The sequence below is a fragment of the Hemitrygon akajei genome, chromosome 5, assembly GCF_048418815.1.
Source record: "Hemitrygon akajei chromosome 5, sHemAka1.3, whole genome shotgun sequence".
In the NCBI taxonomy this organism is placed as follows: domain Eukaryota; kingdom Metazoa; phylum Chordata; class Chondrichthyes; order Myliobatiformes; family Dasyatidae; genus Hemitrygon; species Hemitrygon akajei.
In genome coordinates, this window is record NC_133128.1 from 175497161 (window position 1) to 175524740 (window position 27580).

General features: G+C 40.3%; 1 protein-coding gene across 1 annotated transcript in view; it reads right to left on the reverse strand.

The window, feature by feature from the left end:
- The window catches only part of LOC140728501 (kalirin), a 723603-nt gene that overhangs the window by 32738 nt on the left and 663285 nt on the right, over positions 1-27580 (reverse strand). The window contains exons 51-55 of the mRNA XM_073047309.1: positions 26388-26447; positions 14263-14290; positions 13962-14124; positions 5239-5360; positions 1662-1793 (exon numbers count right to left, since the gene is read on the reverse strand). Coding sequence (XP_072903410.1) covers positions 1662-1793; positions 5239-5360; positions 13962-14124; positions 14263-14290; positions 26388-26447 — 505 coding nt within the window. The remainder of the gene's footprint in view (positions 1-1661; positions 1794-5238; positions 5361-13961; positions 14125-14262; positions 14291-26387; positions 26448-27580) is intronic.

Sequence of the window (27580 nt, forward strand, 5' to 3'; positions counted from 1 at the left end):
CATTATAAGGATTTACTGTACACTTTCAAAGTAAATTACTTCTGTATTGATGGCAGCCTTACCATGTTGAGGTAATCATGATCAGCATACTTATTAAAACTCTGATAATTTGCATGCACAGACGTAACAGGAATATTCAATAGCCTTGGGCTGTGTTAAATTGCACAACAGCATGCAGAAAGGTTACACCCAAATACAAAGTTGTGAAATGAATTGGGAACATTTATGAAGTATTAGAAGATTCATAAAAATGTTCATCAAAATCCGCGGATTTGCAATAGTACGGTTCAAGTGTCTCCAAGGAATGGCTACATACATATCTATTTCACTGTAGGGTAGCAAGCAGAGTGGTCAGTAAAATGGTACTGGGACACTTAGTAGGAGATGTCTATGGTGCAACCAAGTGCTGAGACCTTTCGTGTGGTGGAAAGGAGACGTTAAGAGTCACAGTGCCAAGAGAAATATAGTGTTAGGGGGGTGGGGGTATGGGTATGTAGGGGAGGGAGATGCCCTGGACTGACAGTCTTTATGGGTAGTGTGGATATGGTGTATGGAGAGGGACAGTGATCTTGTTTTGTTTTAGCAATGACAGTCGTCAGTGGTCTTCAATAGCAGCTAGTTCAGGAGTGGCCAAGGAAACAGGGGAGGGGAAACATGGAGAGAAATGAACAGTTAAAAAACGAAGAATCCATAACACAAGAGGTTCTGCAGATGCTTGAAATCCAGAGCAACACACACAAATCCGCCTTCCCTCTTCTTCTATTCCCCACTCTGGCCACTTTCATCTTCTCCTCACCTGCCTATCACCTCTCCCCAGCACTCCTCCTTCTCTCTCTCCTGTGTTCCACTCTTCTCTCTTATCAGATTCCTTCTTCTCCAGACCTTTACCCTTTCCCACTCACCTGCTTTCACCTAGCACCTTCCAGCTATCCTCCTTCCCCTACACCCCCCACACCTTTTTATCCTGGCGACTTCCCCCTTCCTTTCCAGTCCTGAGGAAGGGACCCGACCCAAAACATCGACTGTTTATTAATTTCCATGGATGCTGCCTGACCTGCTGAGTTCCTCCACCATTTTGTGTGCTTTGCAAAGGAAGAAGCCAAACTGGAAGTCTGAGAGAGCAAGGGCATGTGGCAAATGGGGCATAGTGCTTAAAATACTAAGGGGGGGGGGCAATAACATCAAAGCAACAAATCAAAAAGCATTATGCCTTAACATGCAGAACATTCTCAATAAAGTTATGCTATCATGGCTGCAGCTAGACCACCAATGAGAAATGAACATTTTGGAGCACAGATGAAAATGTAGTTGTGATGGAGCTTTCAGGAGTGGAGGAAATTAGTGTAAAGATGAGGATAAATGTTGGATTTGAGAATCTACTGGTGGAACTAAGGAGAAAACGCATTGGTTGGGTTTGTAGGGGATGGAACTAAACAGACAAAAACCAAATACAAAACCTACTAATAGTCTGGGCAAAGATGCTTCTCCTGAATTTCTTACTGGGTGTATTAATTATTGCAGGATTTATTAATTTCACTTGTAAGAATTTGTTTCTAAAATTACTTGTAATATTATAAAATGCACTAAATAGAGTTAATCTATCTCCGGTTAAGTGAGAAAATGGCACTGTCATGTAGTATTATGGTCAGAACACGAATTACCTTCTTCCCTGTATTCAACAGTGTAACTGGAAATGGTGCAGTTTCCTGTACTTGCTGGAGGCAACCATCTCAAAATAACAGAGCTATTGCTTCTCTCCTGGGCTATTGGTCGACCTGGCGCTGCTGGAACACCTGAAAATGGGGGAATCTGATCAGAGTGGTAAACACCAACTAAAAGTGATTTGCTTCAGCATTTAAAGAACAGATAAATGATTTGAGAGCAACAATACGAATAGTTGCTGCTTGCAGCAACCTCTTTATCAAGAGTGCAAAGATACTGAGACAGCTATGTTCCCTTTGCAGAATACCCATTTGTAAAGTATTTAGTTTTAACACTAAAACTTTGTCTGCCACCTCTCAGTTCTATACTACCTCAATCAAAATCACACAGCAGTATTTTGGATAAAAGAAAAATGTTATATCCACATATTGTTTCTGTGAAAAACTTTTAAATCAATACGTCTGGCATGATATCATACAGTTTAATAAATTTGGTAAAGATCTCTTCATTGAAATTTGTGGATGTGCCAAAATTAGGAGAATTATCAAAAAGAGTAAAGGATGAGTTGGCATAGTTATCATTGCAAAACACATACTGGCCAACATCCAGACTCTTATGATCGGTGTTATTCTTCACATAGTAGTTGATTAAACCTAAAGGAATCTATGATACAAATGTGAAGGGTATATCTTAGATACTTATTAATCCTTAAGCCAATAAAGTCCCAGAATGGCCAGGCGTAGGTCTGAAGCATTCTGTTGTATACCATCTACTAATAATCAGTATTTTTCCATATTGATTACTAATAGCAATAACAATTGATAAGTGATGAGGGTCTTTGAAGTGCAGTCCTGAATGACATAGTAACATAATAACTAATTGAGCTAGCAGCTTCTCAAAGAACATAGCTGCAAGGCACCAACAAGTGATAGTGAATCAGCATGAAAGTAGAACTTATTTGACTTCCTCTTCACTAATCATCAAGAAGGAAAGAAGAGTCTTAATTCAAATGAAGTGCTGTCTTCACACTGATAGATGGTGGATGGGACAGCAGCTCAAAACTAGGAAACTGTTAGGATCTATGACTACCAAATATAGCAAAATGTAATCAAACAGAATGGTTTTGCAAATACTTAATCAGTGCAATCAAGCAAAGTGATAAAGTTTCTGAGAAAATAGAGGAGCAGCAGGAGACTGAAACTGTGGTGGCTAGCTGGCGAAAGTAAACCTACTCAAGACTATATGAATACTAAAAACAGAAGGACAGTGTCACATATAGACCTTAGTCATCTCAAATCCAACAGATCTGATCAAAAATCTACTGATATGCCCATGGGGGTGCACAAAGGCAGGTACTTGGAGGCTCCATGACTACAGAAGGCAAACATGAAATACTGGCCATCATCTTTGCCCAAGAGTCCCAAATAGACAGTCCATCTCATTCTCACTTGTTAGAAGATGCTGATTGAGGCCTGTTGGCCGGAGCTCTGGGTCAGTGAATCTCTGTGACTCCACTGGGGTAGTTAAAGGCACAATGTCTGCATGTGTAGCAAAAGATTCATTTTTGTTGATGAGAGGGCATGAGCTATAACAGGGTAACAGAGATTAATTTTATGTTGAAGATGTAGTATAATCAGAATCTATAATCACTCTACAGTAACACAGTTGAGTGAGTAAAGATAGCAATACATTTGCTCAGGAATAATGAGTTCAAAATGGCGCTGTGCTGTGACCTTCTTTGAGGTCATGGCTCAGATTTTGTTGTTTTTTTAAGAAATTTTTTTGGTCTCATGGAGATGGTTTTGGGGACAGATGGGATTTAGGAGTATGTGAGGGTTTTAAGGACATGGATATTGGGGAATTAGAGGACAGGCCAGAGTCTTAAGTCTCTGTTCTGCGTTTAAAGGACAGTGATGCAGAAGTGGGATGTTTGAAGACCAGTCTGGGATATTCAGCCAACAAACCAGCATGAATGGAGTGTGGTGTGTAGGTTAGAAAGTTAGATTGTCCCTTTGCTTTTGTTGTCCTTGACCCTCTAGCTGATAGAGGTTGTGAGTTTGTAAGGTGCTGTCTAAGGAGTTTTGATAAGTTGCTGTAGTGCAGAGGTTCCCAATCTTTTTTATGCTATGGATCCTCACCATTAACCAAGGGGTCCATGGACCGCAGGTTGGGAACCCCTGATAAAGAGTGTCTGGTAGACCTGTTATGTACAAACTGTTGCTTCTGTGTTTTGGTAGTGAAGTCAGTGAGTGGTTGTGGATTGGGCTTTTCAAGCAGGTTGCTGTGTCCTGCGTAGCAACAAGCTTCTTGGGTGTTGTTCATCCAGTCAAGAGGAATGTATTCCATCACACCCCTGACTTGTAGATGTTGGACAGGTTTTGGGGAGTTAGGAGGTGTGTTACTCATCACAGGATTCCCAGCCTCTGACCTGCCTTTCTAACCACATTTTGTATATAGTTCCTCCAATTCAGCTCCTGGTCAATGGTAACCTGCTATGTTTATATTTAATGAGATAAGGGTACTTTACATAATGTATTCTGAGAAGGAACAGTTGTTTCATAAAAACATCCCAATGGCGATGCTTTCCTGCCTTAACATTGACATGTATTGCATAATAAAAACAGCAATTTAATCCACCAGAAACAAACTAGAAAACTGATTAGATGTGGCCTATCCGACTGAGTTTGTCAGTTTTTTTTTGCTCAAGGTTACAGCATTTGCTGCCTCTTGTGCTTCTGTGAAAGATTGATATCCATTTTGAGAATAGAAAATAAAACATCATAAAACATAGAAAAACTTATTCCAAGATTGCTTTAAATCTCCTACCTCTCACTTGAAGACTATGTCCCCTTGATTTTGAAGAGGAAATACATCCTCATCAGTCATTCTTATTATTGTGAAAAGAGATTAGTTTATCCTATTGAATATATCATGATAATGAAATCCTTTTCTCCCTGCTGATGAGTTAGAAGAGTTCTGTATGAACTTAATTAAAGAAACATTGGCCAAAACTTTAATTTGGCATGGCACAGTAGCATAGTGGTTAGGACAATGCTTTACAGTACCAGAGACATGGGTTCAATTCCTGCTGCTGCCTGTAAGGAACTTGTACGTTCTCCCCATGACTCCGTCCCCAGTTTCCTCCAGGTGCTCTGGTTTCCTCCCACGGTCCAAAGACATACTGGTTGGTAAGTTAATCGGTCATTGTAAATTGTCCTGTGATTAGGCTAGGGTTAAATTGGGGGATTGGTGGGCAGCGTGTCTCAAAGGGCCAGAAGGGCCTATTCTGTGCTGTATCTCAGTAAATTAAATCAATACCATGCTACAATGATCTCTTTGCACTTTTATTTAGATATTCCACTCCCACCTGCTTTCTCAATACTGCCCTAAACATAAATTGGATCCAGGCTGCCATCATCATCCACAATTCAAACTCATCAATTGCCAGTTGGCTCATACATCAGAACAACTCTGTTTCTTTAATATCCCGTAAGTAGACTGGCAGTCTCATACAGAAAGATTTAAAACTTCTTAACAGAATAAGTCATAAACGATGATTTGAAAAGATTTTGTTACCCTGCACTTTGACCGTTGCTGAAGATGACGCTGTTCCTATTTCATTCACTGCCACACAGCTGTATATTCCACTATCTTGAGGCATTATATTACAGATTTTAAGCATAACTTCCCCAGAATCACTATGGGAATAAAAACACAAATGCATTCTTTAACTGAAAGGAAAACTAAATTATTTTCATAAGCAATTCAGTGAATCATGTGAAAGAATATACATTTGTGAAGATAATCGTAATCTTTCAGTTTAAGGTAAATGATGCATAAACTTATCTATTTTGTATATAGACCCTATCCAAAATGCCTGTTTTTACTCAACACAGCTTACTTAATTTCTTGAACAAAAGTTTCCATTTCCAAGTCCTGCGCATTTTTCTCTCAATTATGTGAGGTAACAAAATTGAGAATTAACATTACCAATTGATATCAATCAATGTGATCAGTAGAGTGGGAGCTTGGAATTAGGAAAAGAGGATAAAAATTATGATTATTTGGAGTAAGCAAGTAATCTGGCCTGAAACGTCAACTGTTCACTCATTTCCGGAGATGCTGCCTGGTCTGAGATCCTCCAGCATTTTGTGTGTGTTGCTCTGGATTTCCAGCATCTGCAGAATCTCTCGTGTTTAAGTAATTCTAATGCTCAATACCTAAATCAAAGCCAATCTTAACTGGGCAGGTCAGTTGTTAAATAGTCATCCAATTTACACTCACTGATGTATGAGTATAATTACCCAACAGAGAACTCATCTTCTGCTTTAGAATTGTAGCTTGATCAATTTTAACTGCAGAGCTCTCTTAATCTACCAACTGAGTCACCCCTTTTCTAGGAGTGAGGCAAATAGGAAAATCATCTTGCTCATGAAAGCAATTAAAAATAATAACATCACTATACTCACCTGATAAAAACTGGTGTTACGTTAAAATCAAATGAATAAAATAAACTACAGTAAATGAGAAATGAATAACATTATTAAAAGTAACATCAAAAATGTGTTGAAAACAATGGGATGAATAGAGAACAGGAAGACAACTTTGTAATCTCCAGAAAGAGGTGGGATGGTGAAGGAATGCAGGAAAGAACATGAGGGAGGAGATGATACTATCGAGATTGAGGTTTGGGCACTCAGGGTTAAGTAGTATATTGTTTTTGAATGAAGAACCACAATAATGGGAAGTGTGAGCATCGTAATCAATAAGAAATGGTTAAGCATGTTCTGGTGAGGTTTCCAAGGTACAAACAAGAGAGGGGGTGGTTGATTTTAAAATTACCACAGAATAAAATACAATTCAGCATTAACAATATTTTTGCAGAAAGAATCACAGGATCATTACTTTAAATATTTAGTGCAGTTCTTTAAGAACACAGGACTTTTTATAGAATTTGATACATTTATAAATACGTAGGATTTGGATATCATACCCATACAATCAAAAATCTCCTTATTTTAGATTATATAGAGGAACTTGTCAGGGTTGCTTTCTTAGCCCTTTATTATTTAATTTGGTTTTAGAACCACTTGCTATCGCTCTTGGGGATTCTAACTCTTTTCAGGGTATTAAGGGAGGGGATAAATTACATAAGGTTTCGTTATATGCAGATGATTTATTAGTTTATATTTCAGACCCTAGGAAGTCTATTCCCTCTATGATATCCATATTTACTGAATTTAGTATTTTCTCTGGATATAAAATAAATTTACATAAAAGTGAATTATTTCCTATTAATAATTATTCTGATTATTATGATCAAATACCTTTTAATATTGCTAAAAATTATTTTACTTATCTTGGTATTAAAATTACTAAAAATTTTAAAGATCTATACAAGTATAATTTTCTTCCTCTAATTGAATATACAAAACAAATGCTTTCTAAATGGTCGCCTATGACGATGTCTTTAATTGGTCGAATAAATGTCATAAAATGGTAATTTTACTGAAATTTCTATATATGTTTCAAGCTGTTCCATCCTTTATCCTGAAAACGTTCTTTGATAGAATAGATTCTATGATCCTGTCATATATCTGGAATAATAAGAGTTCTAGATTGAGTGAAGTTTTATTGCAAAAATCATAAAAAGATGGAGGATTGGCATTACCAAATTTTAGATTTTACTATTGGGCAATTACTTTTTGGATTTACAGTATAGATAATCAAGATTGTCCTTCATGGTTGGACTTGGAGGAGAGCTCGGTAAGGGGGTTTTCTTTGGCCTCCTTACTGGGAGCTCCTCTTCCATTTTTGTTTTCTAGGATTGGTAGACAAGATTTTAGTCCCATTGTTAGACATACATTAAAAATTTGGTTTCAGTTTCGCAGATTTGTTGATTTGAATAACTTTGTTCTCTCTAGTAATATCCATCTTAACTATTTTTTTAAACCATCAATTCTGGATAAGGCCTTTTTAATATGGAAAACTAAGGGAATAAAAACTTTTTTAGATTTGTTTTTAGAGAACTGTTTAATGTCTTTTTCGCAGTTAGTGGATAAATATGATATATCTAATGCACAGTTTTTTAGATATTTACAAGTTAGGAATTTTTTATGAGATTTATTACTGAACTATCCATTTGCTCATTTACCAAATATGATAGACATTATTTTTTAGCTTAAATCATTTCAAAAAGAATTGATAGCCATTATATATAAACGGCTTATGAATTTACGAATGATGTCTAATGACAAGGTTAAATGTGCTTGGGAACTGGAACTTCGGAGTCACTTTTAGATGATCAATGGAATAAAATTTATCATTTAGTCAACAATTCATCCACTTGCGCCCATCACTCCTTGATTCAGTTCCAGGTAGTGCACAGGGTGCATACGTCAAAAGATAAACCAGCACATTTTTAAAAAATATAAATCCCACCTGTGATAGATGTAATGCTGAGGTGGCTACCTTAACTCATATGTTTTGGTCTTATATAAAATTAAATAAATAGCTTTTTCAACTTTATTGGCTGGAGAGCTGTTTTGTTGCATTGGAAGGATCCCAATCCACCTGCTGTTTTTTTTGACTCTTCTCCATTATGCCGTGTTTAAGCTTGGAGAAAATTAGAAGTCGGACGTTTGATACATCTTTTGAACTTGAGCAAACCTGGCGACCTTTCATTCAATATTTTCATATGATTTAAATTTTCTTTTTTTTTTACTTTTTTTTCATTTTTTTGGGTAATCTCTTTTCTTCTTCTCCGTGACTTTTCAGATTTGACCGGAAGGATTCCCCCCCCCCCCCCTTTTTTTTGTAATTATATCCTCAAATGGAATGCCCAGTCTTCTTTTTTTTTGTTCTAGGTTAGTTCAGTGGTTTCTTTTTTCTTTTTCTTAATAATGGCAATTTTTGATCTTTTTTTTTGAATTGTTAAGAGGTTGTGGATATTGAGGAGCTCAATATTATAGTATATATGATTTTGACAGTGTACACTCCTTTTTTGTTGTTTGTACTTCCATTGGAATATGTATTTGATATAACTTCTCGTCTGATTTGTATTTGTCTTTATATATTTTTAAATCAATAAAAAAGATTAAAAATTAAATGGATATCATACCCATACTGCAGTTCAGAAGGTGACTGCAATGAACATTAAATCTGTTTCTCAACTGCTATAAAACCTCAGAAGAAGAATCACACCAAATTTGTTCACATCTCAATTAACTGTACTTCTCCACATTTTAGATGTTATGGGAGCCATTGAAAGAGGAACACAAGGGTGTTGAGCAACACACACAGAATACTGGAGGAGCTCAGCAGGCCAGGCAGCATCTATGGAAAAGAGCAAACAGTCGATGTTTTGGGCCAAGATAATTCTTCAGGACTCTCATGAGGTTACTGAGGTATGTAGAGCTCTTCTCAAGCAGAGTCTGCAATGAATGAGTGTGAATTGGGCAAGTATGAATCAGTGAGTCTGTTGACCAGATGACCAGCTCCACTAACTTCAAAAGAATGAATTATCAAATGAGGGACATAAAAGGAATACCATGACATTGCCATTGATAAGAGGGAGGCAAGCACCTTGCCGCCTCAGAGACACGCGACAGTGTGATCAACCTCCTCCCAGGCACCACCCCTCCCCCGAGGTTGTCTGTCCTCCCTCTCCCTTCCTGAGATTCAAGCCATGAATGACTACATCACCAAAGTGCTATAACACGGCTTCATCCGATCATCCCAATCCACAGCTGGTGCAGATTCTTCTTTGACAAGAAGAAAGATGGAGATCTCCATTCCTGCATTGACTACTACAGACTGAACAGAGTCAGCATTAAGAACCACTGCCCCCTCCCTCGATAAATAGTGCACTTAAAACACTGCACAAAGACCAGATCTTCAGCAAACTGGATCTACAAAGAGCGTACAACCTGATCCACCTATGCCAGGAGGATAAGCGGAAGACTGCACATAACTCTCACTGGCCACTATGCATACTTGGTGATGCCTTTCAGACTCTCCAACAGTCCAGCCATTTTCCAAGCCTTCATGAACAAGATCCTTTGAGACATGCTGCACAGGTTCGTGTCTGTCTACATCGACATTCTCACCTTCTCCATGGACCTCCAAGACTAAGACTGTCATGTCTGTTCAGTCCTTCAGCATCTCCTCAAAAACCAGCTGTTTTGCAAGTTCCACATCCCAGTCATTTCATTTCTGGGTTACATCCTTTCACGCCAAGGCATTACCATGGACTAGAGAAAATATGCATCATTGCTGATGCGACTGAACTCCCTCCAAATGGCTACAGCACCTCTTGGGCTTCTCCAACTTCTAACAACAAATCATCAGAAACTACAGCTAAATCACCACTCCTCTCATCTCCCTCACCAAATCATCTACTTCATGGATAACCTGGTTTGCTGCTAAGGACCACGCTTTTGAAGAGCTCAGGAGATGCTTCACCACCGCTCCCGTTCTCTGTCGTCTGGATCCCTCCAGACCTCCTGTGGCAGAAGTGGACACAATTGATGTGGTTGCCAAGACAACCTTCGCTCAGTGAGGACAGAAGAATCAGAATCAGGTTTATTATCACTGGCATGTGGCGTGAAATTTGTTCACTTAGCAGCAGCCGTTCAGTACAATACATAATATAGAAGAGGAAGAAAAAATAGAAAAAAGTATATAAATCAATAAATCAATTACAGTCTATGTATATTGAATAGATTAAAAATTGTGCAAAAACCAGAAATAATACTGCATATATTAAAAAAAGTGAGGTTGTGTCCAAAGCTTCAATGTCCATTTAGGAATTGGACAGCAGAGGGGAAAAAGCTGTTCCTGAATTGCTGAGTGTGTGCCTTCAGACTTTGTACCTCCTACCTGATGGTAACAGTGAGAAAAGGGCATGCCCTGGGTGCTGGAGGTCCTTAATAATGGACGCTGCCTTTCTGAGGCACTGCTCCCTGAAGATGACCTGGGTACTTTGTAGGCTAGTACCCAAGATGGAGCCGACCAAATTTACAACCCTCTGTAGCTTCTTTCAGTCCTGTGCAGTAGCCTCTCCATACCAGACAGTGATGCAGCCTGTCAGAATGCTCTCCACGGTACATCTATAGAAGCTTTTGAGTATATTTGTTGACATACCATATCTCTTCAAACTCCTAATGAAGTACAGTCACTGTCTTGCTTTCTTTATAACTCAATCAAAATGTTGAAACCAGTTTAGGTCCTCAGAGATCTTGACACCCAGGAACATGAAACTGCTCACTCTCTCCACTTCTGATCCCACTATGAGGATTGGTATGTGATCCTTCGTTTACCCTTCCTGAGGTCCACAATCAGCTCTTTTGCTTACTGACGTTAAGTGCCACATTGTTGCTGTGACATCACTCCACTAGTTGGCATATCTTGTTCCTGTATGCCCTCTTATCACCATCTGAGGTTCTACCAACAATGATTGTATCATCAGCAAATTTATAGATGGTATTTGAGCTATGCCTAGCCACACTGTCATGGGCATAAAGAGGGTAGAGCAGTGGGCTAAGCACACACCCCTGAGCTGCGTCAGTGTTGATCGTCAGTGAGGAGGAGATGTTATCACCAATCCGCACAGATTGTGGTCTCCGGTTAGGAAGTTGAGGATCCAATTGCAGAGGGAGGTACAGAGGCCCAGACACTACAACTTCTCAATCAGGATTGTGGGAATAATGGTATTAAACGCTGACTATAGTTGATGAACAGCATCCTGACATAGGAATTTGTGTTGTCCAGGTGGTCTAAGGCCATGTGAAGAGCCAATGAGAAAGCACTTGCTGTTGACCTATTGTGGCGGTAGGCAAATTGCACTGGGTCCAGGTCCTTGCTGTGGCAGGAGTTTAGTTTAGTCATGACCAACCTCTCAATGTATTTTATCACTGTAGATGTGAGTGCTATTGGGTGTTAGTCATTAAGGCAGCTCACATTATTCTTCTTAGGCACTGGTATAATTGTTTAAAGACAGCCTAACATCAGCCTCCAAGACAGAGATCGCAGGGTCATTAGGTGCAGCAGGGATCTTCACAGCTGTAGTTATATTCTCTCTTTCAATGTGGGTGGGAAGACATAACGTGGCGCTGCCTTCTCATGCAAGTTCAACTCTACGATGGGACATTGTGAGGCAGAGGAGCCTACAATTCATCTCCATCTTCTGGCAAGCCTTCTGCTTGCTCCTCCACACCTCAGTGAATTTGTCCTCTGGCTATCATCCGCAGACCAAAGGTCGGTCAGAAAGAGCCAATCAGCAAGTGGAGTTATATCTGGGTGCTTCAGCGACTCTAACCCTTCCACACGGAAGAGTATCTGCTCTGGGCCAAATTGTCCCACAGTCTACACACCTCTTCTGCCATGGGTACGTCACCCTTTGGTTGCTTCATGACGACCAGCCCCCATTGTTCTCCGCAGAGAGGCCAACAGTGCAGAGCTCTTCTGCCAGAGCCTTGATTTGCCTCTGCCACAGAGCTTGGAAGAGGGCTCAGAGGGCCATCCTAACTGCCAGTCATGCTTACTGCAGCCAGGCCAAGCCAGACCCCTCTGACCTGGGGACTGTGTCTGGCTGTCCACCTGAGATCTGCTCCTGTGTTCCAACTCTCACTCCCCAGTTCATTGGTCCCTTCACGACCACCCATCACAATAATCCTGTCAGTTACCTTCTCCGGCTGCCACCGTTCTTCAGGGTGACACCCATCTTCCACGTGTCCTGCCTCAGGTGGACCACTCAACCCACTCGAGCCTGCGCCTCCAGAACCCAGAACAGTGGAAGGTGGTGCAGTGTACACGATTCACCAGTTGATGGATTCACATTGTCGTGGATGGGGTGTGCAGTACCCGGTCGACCGGGAAGGATATGGCCTGGAGGAGAGGTCTTGGGTGCTGTCCAGTTACATGTTGAGGAGTTCCACTGGACTTATTTGGATTATTATGGACTGTCAGGTGCTGGCCTTAAGAGGGGTGGGGAGAGTCCTATCAGGCCTGCACAGGCAAGCACCATGCAGTCTCCACCCAGCTAACAGGAGTCACCTGGTGTTCGCTTCCCACTCATCACCTGCAGCCTATTTAAACCCGGCTCTCAGCCACAGTCCTCATTATCCCATCAAACCAGCCAGCCTCAACCAGTTGTTCCTAGCTTTCATTTACAATATTGCCTGTGGAGTTTAGTTTCTGTTCTCTCTTGTTTTGTGACCCCTCATCGCGAGATATTTTGCAGTTTATTGTTAATGTCACTGTTCATCGTTGAATCGTCTTTGCTTTTGGGCCAAGCCTCCTCTACACCTCCTGACAACCCCATCATCCAGGCCATACTCTCTTCTTAACTGCTGTCATCGGGAAGAAGGTACTGGAGCCCCGGTGACCTGCACCACCAGGTACAGGAACAGTTATTACACCTCTGCCATCAGGCTCCTAAACCACTTTACTCGCACCATCACTGAACAGGTTCTACAGTAATGTAAAACCAATTTGGAGACAATTGATAACTGAATAGTTTCTTGAAAAGTCAGCAGCTCACATTAATTTATTACAACTATTGTGCGACACACAATGAAACAAGATATTGTCAATTATGGAAAACCCTGAACATCCTCTACATAGCACCATCCAGAGACAGAGAAGCAGTTTCAGCGACAGGTTGCTATCGATGCAATGCTTCTCAGACAGGATGAAGAGGTCAATTCTCCCCAATGCCATTCGGCTTTACAATTCAACCGCCAGGAGTAAGATATGTTAAAGTGCCGGTGTTGATTGTATTTAATGTATTTAAGTAAACTACTTAAGAACTTTTTAAAAGCTATTATTAATGCTTTTTTCATATTTTTACTGAGTTAAGTATTGTATGTAATTAGTTTTGCTACAACAAGTGTATGGGACATTGGAAAAAATGTTGAATTTCCCCATGGGGATGAATAAAGTATCTATCTATCTATCTATCTATCTAAGATATTGCCTCGTTTTTGACCTTATTTTTCAACTTGTGGAGCATTAACAAGCTCAATTGTGATCATTTTCTTTGATAGACACATTGGTTGAAAATTGGCACTTGTATAAAAATAGAAATGGTGGCATATTTGTATGCATTACTAACAAATAAGAGATTGACATTATCTATGTTGATTTCAATAGCATCAGTCAAATTAACAAAACTCTTTCATATAGTTTTTACCATTGTTGGAAGACGGGCTTCTCAGGTGTTCACTTTCTGAAGATGAGCAAATGTTAATTTCCTTATAATTTGCTACAATTTATGGAGATCTAGCCAATGAGGTTACCTGAGTGATGGAGTGTAACGACTGTCATGCACAAGCACACTTTGATCGGGCGCTTTCCAGGTGACAGTGGGTTTTGGTCTTCCACAGACTTTACAGCGCAAAATGATTGTCTCTCCAATAGCGCATGTCAAGTCAGCCAAGGGGATCAGAAATTCAGGTGCCACTGTATAAAAAGAAAATACTGAAGCCAGTGAAAATAAGATCAATACTATACAGTGTGCAAAGCATTCAACATCATCTTTAATTATCTGAATTACAATATCACAACTTCAACACCATGAATATTTAAGGATTAACATACCTTCATGAATAAAATTTGGATTTAGCAACTGCAGCAAAAAAAAAAGAAAAATTTGTTGTCAGTATAAAGAGTATATTTGATGAGTTGCAACTCAAATTAAATAAATCGGTTTTTGGTATGATAAACTTATTTGAACAGGGTAACTATAAAGCTTAAAAAAGTGATTTGAACAAGGTACAATTTGAAATTATCTTAACAAACACTAGTTTGTTAAAACTAGAATTAGACTAGTTCAAACACCAGAATCTGGTGTAAGAAGTGCGTCTCAACTTGACTCATCACTGAACTGAGTGACCCACCAAAAAGCATCTGCTTTTAACTGACTGGATTTCAAATGAAATTTGACATCCAACAAAGTGATCAGAGCCCATTGTGTGGAATCTGTAATAAGGCTGGAAGAGATCACAACTGCCCTCAGCAGAAGTTCAGTACCCTTTCATCTCCTATGGGATTATGAATTGATGTGATTGTATAAAAGATTATTTATATATAGTGTATATTATCTTTACCAGCTGTGTTCTCTATTTTCATTTCTCCTACTCCTTCTTAAATGTTCCTGGAAATGTTCCATCACACAATGTAGGTTTTTTCCATTTTCTTACCATTATAAATCTGTGGACTTCAGATCAGCAGAACATCCACAGCCATACTCAGCCATGGCAACTGTTATCAAATTGCCAACTTACCAAAAGTCAGCTCCACCTGTCATGATACATCACAAATGAGGGATACACCCCTCAACATGAGGATGCAACAGATCCTTGGTAGAAACTATGAGCCATAGAGACCTCTTGGACATGAGGTCTCATAAAGGCCTTTCAGATGCAGGGGAGGCTTTACAAAGTTCAATTGTTTTAAATGACGTCCTCTGGAAGAATAATGCCTCATCAGAGCATTGCACATTTTTTTTTACTTTTCCCATTACCTTACAAAGATGTGAATTTGATAGCAGTCAAATGTCTGGCTTAGTTCCTTTCGCAGCACATTACAGGCCCTTCGGCCCACAATGTTGTGCTGACCATGCAGCCTACTGTAGAGACCGCCTGGAATTCCCTACTGCATAGCCCTCTGTGTTTCTAAGCTCCATGCACTTCTCTAAGAGTCTTTTAAAATATCCTATTGTATCCACCTCCACCATCGCCGCCGGCAGCATTGCACATACCCACCACTCTCCATGTGAGAAACTTACCCCTGACATTCCCTCTGTACCGACTTCCAAGCAGCTTAAAACTATGTCCCCTAGTGTTAGTCATTTCAACCCTGGGGTAATGCCCCTGGCTATCCACACGATCAATGCCTCTCATCATCTTATACACCTCTATCAGGTCACCTCTCAACCTCTGTCGCTCCAAGGAGAAAAAGCCAATTCACTCAATCTATTCTCATAAGGCATGCTCCCCAATCCAAGCAACATCCGTGTAGATCTCCTCTGCACTCCCTCTATAGTATCCACATCCTTTCTGTAGTGAGGTGACCAGAATTGAACATGATACTGCAAGTGGGGTCTAACTCAGGCCTTATATAGCTTCAACATTACCTCACAGCTCTTGAACTCAATCTCACGGTTGATGAATGCCATCACACCAGAAGTCTTCTTAACAATGCTGCCAACCTGCACAGCAGCTTTGAGTGTCATATGGACAAAGACCCCAAGATCTATCTGACCCTCCACACTACCCAAGAGTCTTACCATTAATGTTATATTGTGTTCAAAACTGACCTGTTGAAATGAACCACTTCACACGTATCTGTGTTGAACTCCATCTGCCACTTCTCAGCCCAGTTCTACATCCTATCTATTTCCTGCTGTAATCTCTGACAACCCTCCAGACTCTCCACAATACCCCCAACTTTTTGTTGCATCAGTGGGACCTTCTGGGAGTTGTAGTCATGTGGCCTCACCTCATCGCTAGCTCCCTGCAAAAACACTTTTCCTCAGCCACCACAGACGTGGCCAAAGCAGACTCACTGAAGCGTCGAAGGGGAACCACACCCATACTTGTGGACGCCGAGGCTGGCGACCACCAACAGCAGCAACTCACTGAACTCCGCCATGGCGATGGAGCGGAAGAGGAGGGGCTGCGTACTGTCCACTTTTTCTTAGCATTCAGCAATAATAAATATTGATTCAATTTTTACATTTTCTGCAGAGTTACAAAGTACTTGGTGAGTAAATACTTCTCACCAAGTACTTTGGATTCTGACAGTGCTTTGGGAGAAAGGTGTTATTTTTCAAATAAAAATATAGACTGAAAATGAAATTTGGAATTGAAAATAGTCAAAGTGCAAGTTTTGAAATGTCAATATTGAGGAAGTTAGTTGTCGGATTCAAGAGACATAGACAATCTAGGTGGGCACACAGAGGATAAAATGTGGTGCATTAAAAAATGTGAGCTGATAAATATTGATTGAATAAGAAGTGGCAATACAGTTGAATGATGTAATGGGAACTTAAAATGCCCCTTTCACAAAATACTTTTTCTTCTTAGACAATTCGTCTCCCTTGAGGTTGACTCGCTTTCTCTCAGGATTTAGAGTTTAGATGTAACTGATAGTACCTATCTAGGAAAACAGGCTCTTTACAAATAGGACAGGGATGCTAATTGACAGTTTGCATATTAGTGCAATCCTTCTGCCCTGCTGGGGCTTCTGTGCATTCCCAATGTTCCCAACACCATCCTGAATGCTCCACAGTGAGAATACTGAGCCCATTCTTGAATCTTTTCTTCCATCTGCTCTTGTTAATCTCCTCCCAAGACGTAAGTATGGTGTTGGACATGCAAGCAACATGGTTTAACCCTCAGTGTGATCACTGGGGCCTCAATGCTGGGTCTATTGGTCTGGCAGATAGCACTGCCATTGCTTTGCTTTTCATATCAGTAAATTTGGAGGATTTTGCAGCGTTGGTGGGACCTTGCCAGCTGACACTGCCATTACTCACCTAGAAAACACTGCCATCACTCACCTAGACTTGTCTAATCCAGAAATTTCTCCAACCATAAAGACAAAGAAAGCAGGTCATTGAAAAGACCATCAACTGCAGGTTCCCCTCGAAGTTGTATACAGTACCGATTCTAAGTTAGGAACTGTCTGCTGAGCAGTATTTTAGGAGACCTTCACCAGAATGTGGCTCACTGTCACCTTCTCAAGTTCAATTAAGAAGAATAAAAATTCTGGCATTGTCAAGCCACGACTGCATCATAAGATTTTTCTTTTAAATCACCAAGCTAAGATGTGAAATAATGTTTTAAATCACTGAAGTTGATTAGTTCCTGACAAAATCTTATTTATGCAGAAAGATGCTCCTCCAAGAGGACCATAACCTTGTCATTGGGTTTGGAGGCTTGCATGTCTTGGTGACTTGGAGAGCTATGTTGGCTGGAGTCAGGTCCCTTTGCTTCAGCTCTTGGTAGGGTCACCCACACCAAATAGGCCAAAGGGTAGAGGTCAGACTAAGAGTGGTCCACCAGTCCGGGAGTTCAGCTCAGGGCCAACAACCCTGACTAGTAAAACAAAATTGTTATGGAAACAGCAATGATGAATCAGCTATGTTTCAGTGTGATGGTATTCTTGAGTCTTGCAAAACTGACAGTAGGGAAAACCGATGATGAGGGAAGCCTTGAATGTCGCCAGAGATGGAGGACCTTCATTGCTGCCCTAAATGCTGGTGGTGTAGTGGACAGCAAGTAAGAAATATACCATTCTCTTCAAATTTGTCCCCAGAAGTTACAACCAATTAAGCATCAGTATTTCAGTGTGATGTTCTGAAACAAGGTGATATCCTCGGACATAACCCTAGTTTGGAAAGGCAATATTTTTCAGACTTAATTATTGTTGAAAATATTTTCCAGAGGTAAAATCGGTAATACTCACTGGAGAGCAAATTCATGTTAAAATGAATATGAATTTTTGGAGCAAACATGAGGAAATCTGCAGATGCTGGAAATTCAAACAACACACATAAAATGCTGGTGGAACACAGCAGGCCAGGCAGCATCTATAGGGAGAAGCACTGTCGATGTTTCGGGCCGAGACCCTTCGTCAGTACTAACTGAAAGGAAAGATAGTAAGAGATTTGAAAGTAGTGGGGGGAGGGGGAAATGTGAAATTCACACTACTTTCAAATCTCTTTCTATCTTTCCTTTCAGTTAGTCCTGACGAAGGGTCTCGGCCCGAAACGTCGACAGTGCTTCTCCTTATAGATGCTGCCTGGCCTGCTGTGTTCCACCAGCATTTTGTATGAAATTTTGGAAATTTGTTATTATTTTTATAATATGATACGTATGGTTAATCTGTAGACATGAACATTATAAGTCATTGGAGTAAAATGAAAGACAGATGGATTCAAGGCCAGCTTCACCACTTGGCTCCACTTAAATCATCTTGAAAATGAGAGTCTTCAGCTTGTTTTAATTCAAGCAACTGGACCTTGCATAGGTATTGAAACTTAATGTTGTAAATACGCTGGAGCTCAAATATGGAATGAATTTTAGAAAACTTGTCCAGAAGTTGTTACAAACAAGTTTGGTAGCAATTTTAAAAGTTTGAGAGTAGATAACTGAATTATTCTAATAATTCCATAGAGCTTTTTGCAACTGTAGAATAGTTTTATCACTGATGATGAACTCGAAAATGGAAGAAAAGGGGAAAGTTGTTTCAGAAAGAAAATGTCTGACACACATAACACAGAGGACACAGCAAAATGTAGGAAATACAGGACTAGGATCAGTGTGGATAAAAAATGAAGAGGTATTTTCAGTTACCATCAATCGATCACTTGCAATACCAGAGGAAACAACACACTGGACCATTGTTACACCACCATCAAGAATGCCTACCGTGCTATTCCACGCCCTCACTTCGGGAAGTCTGATCACCTGGCTGTACTTCTACTCCCTGAGTATAGGCAGAGACTGAAGACTGCAGCACCAGTAGTGAGGACCAAGAAGGTATGGACAAGGGAAGCACAGGAGCACCTACAGGACTGCTTTGAATCAGTGAACTGGACTATTCAGGGATTCATCTTCAAACCTGGATGAGTATGCAGCAGACTTACTGTACATTCCCAAACCAAAAGCCATGGATGTACCAGGAAGTACATTGTCTGCTGAAGGCCAGATCTGTGGCATTCAAGTCTGGCGTCCCAGGCCTGTACCAGTAAACCAGGTGTGATTTGTGGAGGGCTATTTCAAGGGCAAAGAGACAATTTCAAACGAGGTTGGAGGCGACATCGGATGCACGACGACTCTGGCAGGGTCTGCAAGACATTACTTTCTACAAAGCAAAACCCAATAGCATGAATGGCAGTGATGCTTCACTACCAGATGAACTCAATGCCTTCTATGCCTGCTTTGAAAGGGAGAACACAACTACAGCTGTGAAGGTTCCTGCTGCACCTGATGACCCTGTGATCTCTGTCTCAGAGGTCAATGTTAGGCTGTCTTTAAAGAGAGTGAACCCTCGGAAGATGGAAGGTCCTGATGGAGTACCTGGTAAGGCTCTGAAAACCTGTGCCAACCAACTGGTGGGAGTATTCAAAGGCATTTTCAACCTATCACTGCTACGGGCAGAAGTTCCCACTTGCTTCAAAAAGGCAACAATTATACCAGTGCCTAAGAAAAATAATGTGAGCTGCCTTAATGACTATCGCATGGTAGCACTCACATCGACAGTGATGAAATGCTTTGAGAGGTTGGTCATGACTAGACTGAACTCTTGCCTCGTCAAGGACCTGGATCCATTTCAATTTGCCTATTACCACAATGGGTCAATGGTAGATGCAATCAAAATGGCTCTCCACATGGCTTTAGACCACCTGGACAACACAAACACCTATATCAGGATGCTGTTCACTGACTATAGCTCAGCATTCAATACCATCATTCTCACAATCCTGATTGAGAAGTTGCAGAACCTGGGCCTCTGTACCTCCCTCGACTTCCTAACTGGAAGACCATAATCTGTGCGGTTTGGTGATAACACATCCTCCTCGCTGACGATCAACACTGGCGCACCTCAGGGGTGTGTGGTTAGCCCACTGCTCTGCACTCTATATAACCATGACTGTGTTGCTAGGCATAGCTCAAATACCATCTATAAATTCGCTGACAATACAACCATTGTTGGTAGAATCTCAGGTGGTGACGAGAGGGCGTACAGGAGTGAGATATGCCAGCTAGTGGAGTGGTGTCGCAGCAACAACCTGGCACTCAATGTCAGTAAGATGAAAGAGCTGATTGTGGACTTCAGGAAGGGTAAGACGAAGGAGCACACACCAATCCTCATAGAGGGATCAGAAGTGGAGAGAGTGAGCAGTTTCAAGTACTTCGGTGTCAAGATCTTTGAGGATCTAACTTGGTCCCAAAATATTGATGTAGTTATAAAGAAGGCAAGACAGTGGTTATACTTCATTAGGAGTTTAAAGAGATTTAGCATGTCAACAAATACACTCAAAAACTTCTATAGATGTTCCATGGAGAGCATTCTGACAGGCTGCATCACTGTCTGGTATGGAGGGGGTGCTGCACAGGACTGAAAGAAGCTGCGGAGATTTGTAAATCTAGTCAGCTCCATCTTAGGCACCAGCCTACAAAGTACCCAGGACATCTTCAGGGAACGGTGTCTCAGAAAGGCAGCGTCCATTATTAAGGACCTCCAGCACCCAGGGCATGCCCTTTTCTCACTGTTACCATCAGGTAGGAGGTACAGAAGCCTGAAGGCACACACTCAGCGATTCAGGAACAGCTTCTTCCCCTTGTCCATCCGATTCCTAAATGGAAATTGAACCCTTGGACATTGCCTCACTTTTTAAAACATATATAGTATTTCTGTTTTTTGCACGTTTTTTAATCTATTCAATATATGTGTACTGTAATTGATTGACTTATTTATTATTATTATTTTTCTCTCTCTGCTAGATTATGTATTGCATTGAACTGCTGCTGCTAAGTTAACAAATTTCATGTCACATGCCGGTGATAATAAACCTGATTCTGATTTTGATTCAATGGTTTGAAGGAGGATGTTCCTATGGATTCAGTAATGATGTGGCTGGGACATCTTTAAAAACCTATGACTTGGAAATAATGAATCAAGATATGGGACAAAGTTTTCAATGATGGTGGAGATACGTAATATTTCATACAGTAGCTATGCTGTCTTGATGGCTGAAATATGGAGCTTGAAAATTTCACCACATAGTTCAGGCAACATGAGTTGGAGGACTAAGAGCAAGGTTAGAGAGCTTTTGGCCCTAATTAATTAATATAGTTTTGTTCTACAAACATTTAAAGGGAACTCCTACCATTTTTGTAAGCAGGCTGTCAGCTCAAAACTATGGTAGATGTGAATCAAAGCAAAGCAATAGAGAATCCATTGGCACACATGGGAAACTAATTCCGTATGAATGAATAATGTGACCAACTGGCTGAATATAAAAAAGAAAAAAGAAACTATGAGTTATCCTGGAGGTAATTGAATGAGACACCAAGAGCTGAGATGCAGTTGTGCATAGTATTATGCTATTCCAATGAGACAAAATAGAAATAAAATTGCTTTAATAAAATATCTCATCACATCCTCAGTGTTTTCCAAAGTATTTTGCACCAATGGATTTTCTTTGAACAAAAGGTTCTATTATTTTAAGAATTCTGGCTGACAATCTATGCCAACAATTGGGGGAAGGATTAAACATAGAATCAACCAAAGAGGCCATTCAGTCCCTTGTCCCCTTGCAGGTTAAAAAGAAAACTGTCCAACCTAACTCCACCTTCCGGAACTTGATCTGTAGAATTGTAGTCTAGAGCTTTTCCGTTACACATGCAGACAACTTCCAAGTGTGTTGAGAGATTTCTGCCTTCATTTTATGCAGTGATTTTACCCAACTGCCCTCTGGGTGAAATTTGTTTTCCTCAGCTCCCCTAATCCTTTTATCAATTCCTTTATACCTCTGCTCTGTGGTGTTCAGCCCTTTGCAAAGTCCTTCCTACTCATTCTCAGGAGATTGCTGCTAGTTGATCGTGTGGATAGCCAGCAGCTTTATCCCAGGGCTGAAACAGGTAACACGAGGGGACATAGTGTTAAGGTGCTTGGAACTAGGTACAGAGGGGATGTCAGGGGTAAGTTCTTCACACAGAGAGTGGTGAGTGCGTGGAATTCATTGCCAGCGATGGTGGTGGAGGCGGATACAATAGGTTCTTTTAAGAGACTCTTAGATAGGTACATGGAGCTTAGCAAAATAGAGGGCTATGCGGAAGGGAAATTCTAGGCAGTTTCTAGAGGTTACATGGTCAGCACAACATTGTGGGCTGAAGGGCCTGTAATGTGCTGTACATTTGTATATTCTATGTGGTTCTAAATACAAGTTGAGTATCCTTTATTGGAACATGCAAAAATCTTCAAAATCTGAAATATTTTTGAGTGCTGACATGACGTCATAAATGGAAAATTCCACAAGATGCTGAGAAGGTTCCCAGGCAATGCTCAGGTCTCTGCGTTAGATAGTTCTGAGAAGTGACCTCACATGAACAGAAGGGAATAAAAAAACAGAAAAACACTGCATAAAAGGAAAATGAAGATCTGAATTGTGTGTTGAAAAAGTGGATTTTTCAGCATCGGAGTGAACATATGCCACATTGGCATGCTGAGCATGAAACAAGCAAAGATATATTACATGATAAACTGAAAATTGAAGATAATTGTGAATATTCAGCAGGCTGGTTGCAGAAATTTAAGAGGAGGCACTGCATTAAATTTTTATATATTTGTGATAATTCATCTTCTGATCACAAAGCAGCAGAGAAATTCATTGATGAGTTTGTCAAGATAGTTGCTGATGAAAATCTAACACCAGAACAAGACTACAATGCTGTTTGTTTTTATACCTAACATAAAACCTTAAAAAAGTTAAAGTACAAATACAGTGTACTGTAATCTTTTAATCAAAACACGGCATTGTAGGTGGAAACTCGAAGCCTGTCGTTGTCTGTTGTTTAACAGCTGATTCAGGTATTCTCCGATACTGTGCTGCTTTTGTTACTCTGCACATATTATATTCTCAATATATTAATGGTATATAAGAATTGTTATTGTTAACTACATGTGTGATGAACAAGTGCATGACAAAGACCACTAACCGGTAGCAATAAGTTCAGAGTTGGGAATGACGACAATCCCAAGCTATCTCATTATTTAATCCAAAAGCTGAAACACTTTTGGCCACAAGCAGGTAAGGGGTACTCAATCTGTACCTCATTTGTCTCCACTACTCCCTCTTGTGTCAAGGTAGAAAAACACAGCCTATCAAGCAACACACACGTTAGAAGGAATGGGCAACATCTTTGGAAAAGAAACATAAAATGCTGGTGGAACACAGCAGGCCAGGCAGCATCTATAAGGAGAAGCACTGTCGAAGTTTCGGGCCCGAAACATCGACAGTGCTTCTCTTTATAGATGCTGCCTGGCCTGCTGTGTTCCACCAGCATTTTGTGTGTGTTGTTTGAATTTCCAGCATCTGCAGATTTCCTCGTGTTTGCTCTTTGGAAAAGAGTACAGTCGACATTTTAGGTCGCCACCATTCAGCAGTACTGGAGAAAGAAAAAGATGAGCAGTAGATTTAAAAGGTACTCATCATCTTGTTTTCTCCAGTCCTGCTGAAGGGTTTTGGCTCGAAACATCAACTGTACTCTTTTCCATTGATGCTGCCTGGCTTGCTGAGTTCCTCCAGCATTTTGTGTGTGTTGCTTGGACTTCCAGCATCTGCAGATTTTCTCTTGTTTGTGACAGCCTATCCAATCTTTCCTCGGTTAAAATCTTCAGGAAAAAAATTATAACTTTTCTCCACTCCTCCTCTACAGCAATCACATCTTTCACGTAAAATTAGGACTAGAAAGATATATAGTGCCCTTAATCAATCTTGTATGCAATTCAAGTACAACGTCTCGACAGCTGGAAACAAACTGCTGGAAGATCTTGGAGGGTCAAACAACATCTGTGGCAGGAAATAGATAGTCAATGTTTGGGGTCGAGATCCTTCATCTGGACCAGTTCCTCCAGCTTTTGTTTTTGTTCCAGATTCCTGCATCTGTGGTCTCTTGTGTCTCTTGTCCCCACTGTTCATTTCTATGCCTTAGGTAATTCGGAAAGTGATGCCTTATTTCCTTTGAACCAGGCCCGCTATGTTTGGGATTTGTGCATATACATGTTTCCTAACTTTTCTCAAATCTTTCACATTTATCATGTGCTTTAAATATGCCTATTGGCTGTGTAACATGTTTTAGGCGTCTTTGCCAAGTGATTTGGCAGAAAAAACTGTTTTGCAGCACGTGTTACACACAGTTCCTTCAGATACTCAGCAGTGAAATCTGATCTGCTTAAAGAAACGCTTCCACTGGGAGGGCTTTGCCCTGTTTTTTCCAGAGTATCTTAGCCTACAACAGAGTCAGACAATCTAGCTTTTCTCTGTTTCCTGTGATTATGAGCTACTTCTGGGGTTGCAAATAGAACCCACATTCACTGACATTATCCAAGTAATACTGGGATCTATTTTGAAATTGGCCTGCCTTCTCTTTAAGCTGTCTTTAGTTTGCATTTGTTGTTGAAGGAAGAGATACGCCAGAAGCAGAGATAAGAGAATTTTTAATTCTAACTTTGTTAAAATATGATCATTCTTGCACTAGGAATAGAACTATTTGTTCTCTTGAAGAATCTTTGACCTGAGATGTTAAGTCTGTTTCTCTTTCTACAGATGCTGCCTGAGTATTTCGAGCAATTTGTGTTTTCATTTCAGTACTGATGGTCATACATATTTCCAAGATTCTATGTATTAAATAATTTCAATTTTCACACTAAGGACTTTTCACACATTAAATCAAATTGAAATCTTGCAGATGCAGTTAAATAACACTTACTACACTACTAATAGTTTCCATTAATCTTGCTGAGATACCAAATATAGACTGATGCAAAGTTAACTATTTGTCTTGTTTTCTTCAAGATAATACAAGAACAATTAACACAATCAACAGTAAAGGGGAGTACAAAATTATTGAGCTACTTTTCATTATGCAGTCTTCTAAAGGCTGCTCTTTGACTAATGAAAGGGAAGGCAAGGACATCCATCCCCTCCATATTTGTGATTCAGATGGTGGTGGGGTGGAGATACATCTCTACCAAAGGCGATGCAGGGTGCTCCTTCCCTCCGATAACCTGCTGGTCATCCTTGGGCAAAGTGTAGCACCTGCTTAGACCCAGATTAGGGTCATGTGAAGCCATGGGATGATCATATGCGCAGCTGGTGCATATCACAAGTCTTGGTTATGCGACCACTGACGCTAGGCGGACAATCTCTGAAGAGTATCACCCATCTTGTAAACACACTGCCTAGAAGAAAGCAATGGCAAACCACTTCCGTAGAAAAATTTGCCAAGAACGATCATGGTCAAAGAAAGACCATGATTGCCCACACCGTACACAAGGCACGTGATGATGTTGATGATAAGCATCAGATGTTCGAAGAATTTGTCTAGTGGTGAATGACTTTCTTGAAGGTGATGGAAATCCAGTAATTAACCTTTGCTCCCTACTTCTCCGAAAAGGCCAAGTACTTCATCTAGTTTAATTTCTTACCTAGAAGTCTGGTTGAAATCAATTGTGCATCTTTGAAGATTTTACATTTATTTATATCACACTCAAATAATCCTATAAGCAAAAAAATGAAAGTCAATAATGCAAATCTCCATTTTATAGAAGTAAAAGAAAATTGTGGCTTGATTATCATTGGTCTTTGATCATCAATATTTTGTGGGTGGTCATAGTATAGTGGTTAGCACAATGCTTCACAGTACAGGTGATCTGGGTTCAATTGCCATTGCTGCCTGTAAGGAATTTGTATGTTCTCCCCAAGATTGCGCGGGTTCCCTCCGGGTGCTCCAGTTTCCTCCCACAGTCCAAATATGTACTTGTTAATAGGTTAATTGGTCATTGTAAATTGTCCCGTGATTAGGCAAGGATTAAATCTGGGGATCGCTGGACAGCACGACTTGAAGGCCAGAAGGGCCTGTTACATGCTGTATCTCAGTTAAATAAAATAGAAAATTAAAAAGCACAAGCAAAATAGTTGTTACTACCTCCATGCTAGTTTTAGGATCAAGATCATCACATTCGGATTCCTCAGAACTGTTAGACTCCTTTTGTGCAGCATGAGGAAAGAAAGAACAAAACCAATATTAGAAGAGAGGTTAGTAAAATTGCATGTTTGTAAACCGTTCTACTTTAAAACCAAATCCAGTGCAGGAGTGAGTAAAACCACAAACCACATGCCGCACACACACACAGAGTCTTATTTCCACATTACAACATGTCTAATCAAGAAATGTAACAAATCAGAAAGTTTCACACTTGCTCAACATCTGGAATGTATATTTAGCAATAGATATTTAGGAAAATTGATGAAGACACAGCACAATACACTCATCCCTGTATGATATCCAACTAGTTGTTGGGTTCCATCATTTCCAATAGTTTGTAGACTGATCACTGACATGTCATTACACAAAGTTGTAAAGTAGAAACAAAGACCCTTGAAAATGGCCACTTTAGAACTGTAGCACATGAAATCAGTTAGGACGTTACATATATGGGAATGGGGACTGCAGTCATAGAAAAGTACAGCATCAAAACAGACCCTTCGGCCCATCTAGTCCATGTCAAAGCCATTTTAGCTACCTACTCCCATCCACCTGCACCGGGACCATAGCCCTCCATATCTCTACCATCCATGTACCTAGCCAAACTTTGCTTAAATGTTGAAATCAAACTCGCATGCACCATTTATACTGGCAGCTTGTTCCACACTCCTACAACCTTCTGAGTGAAGAAGTTTCCCCTCATGCTCCACTTAAACTTTTTGCCTTTCACCCTTAACCCATGACCTCTGGTTGTAGTCCCACCTAACCTCAGTGAAAACATCCTGCTTGCATGTACCCTATCTATACCCCTCATAATTTTGTACACCTCTATCAAATCTCCTCTCAGTCTTATACATTGTAAGGAATTCAGTCCTAACCTATTCAATCTTTCCTTATAACTCAGGTCCTCCTGACAGGGCAGCATTTGTGTACATTTTTTAACTTTTTACACCTTTCCTGTAGGTAGGTGACCAAAACTGCAGACAATACTCCAAGTTAGGCCTCACCAACGTCTTATAAAATTTCAACATAACATCCCATCTCCTGTACTCAACACTTTGACTTATGAAGGTCAATGTGCCAAAAGCTTTCTTTACTTCCCTGTCAACCTGTGACACCACTTTCAATGAACT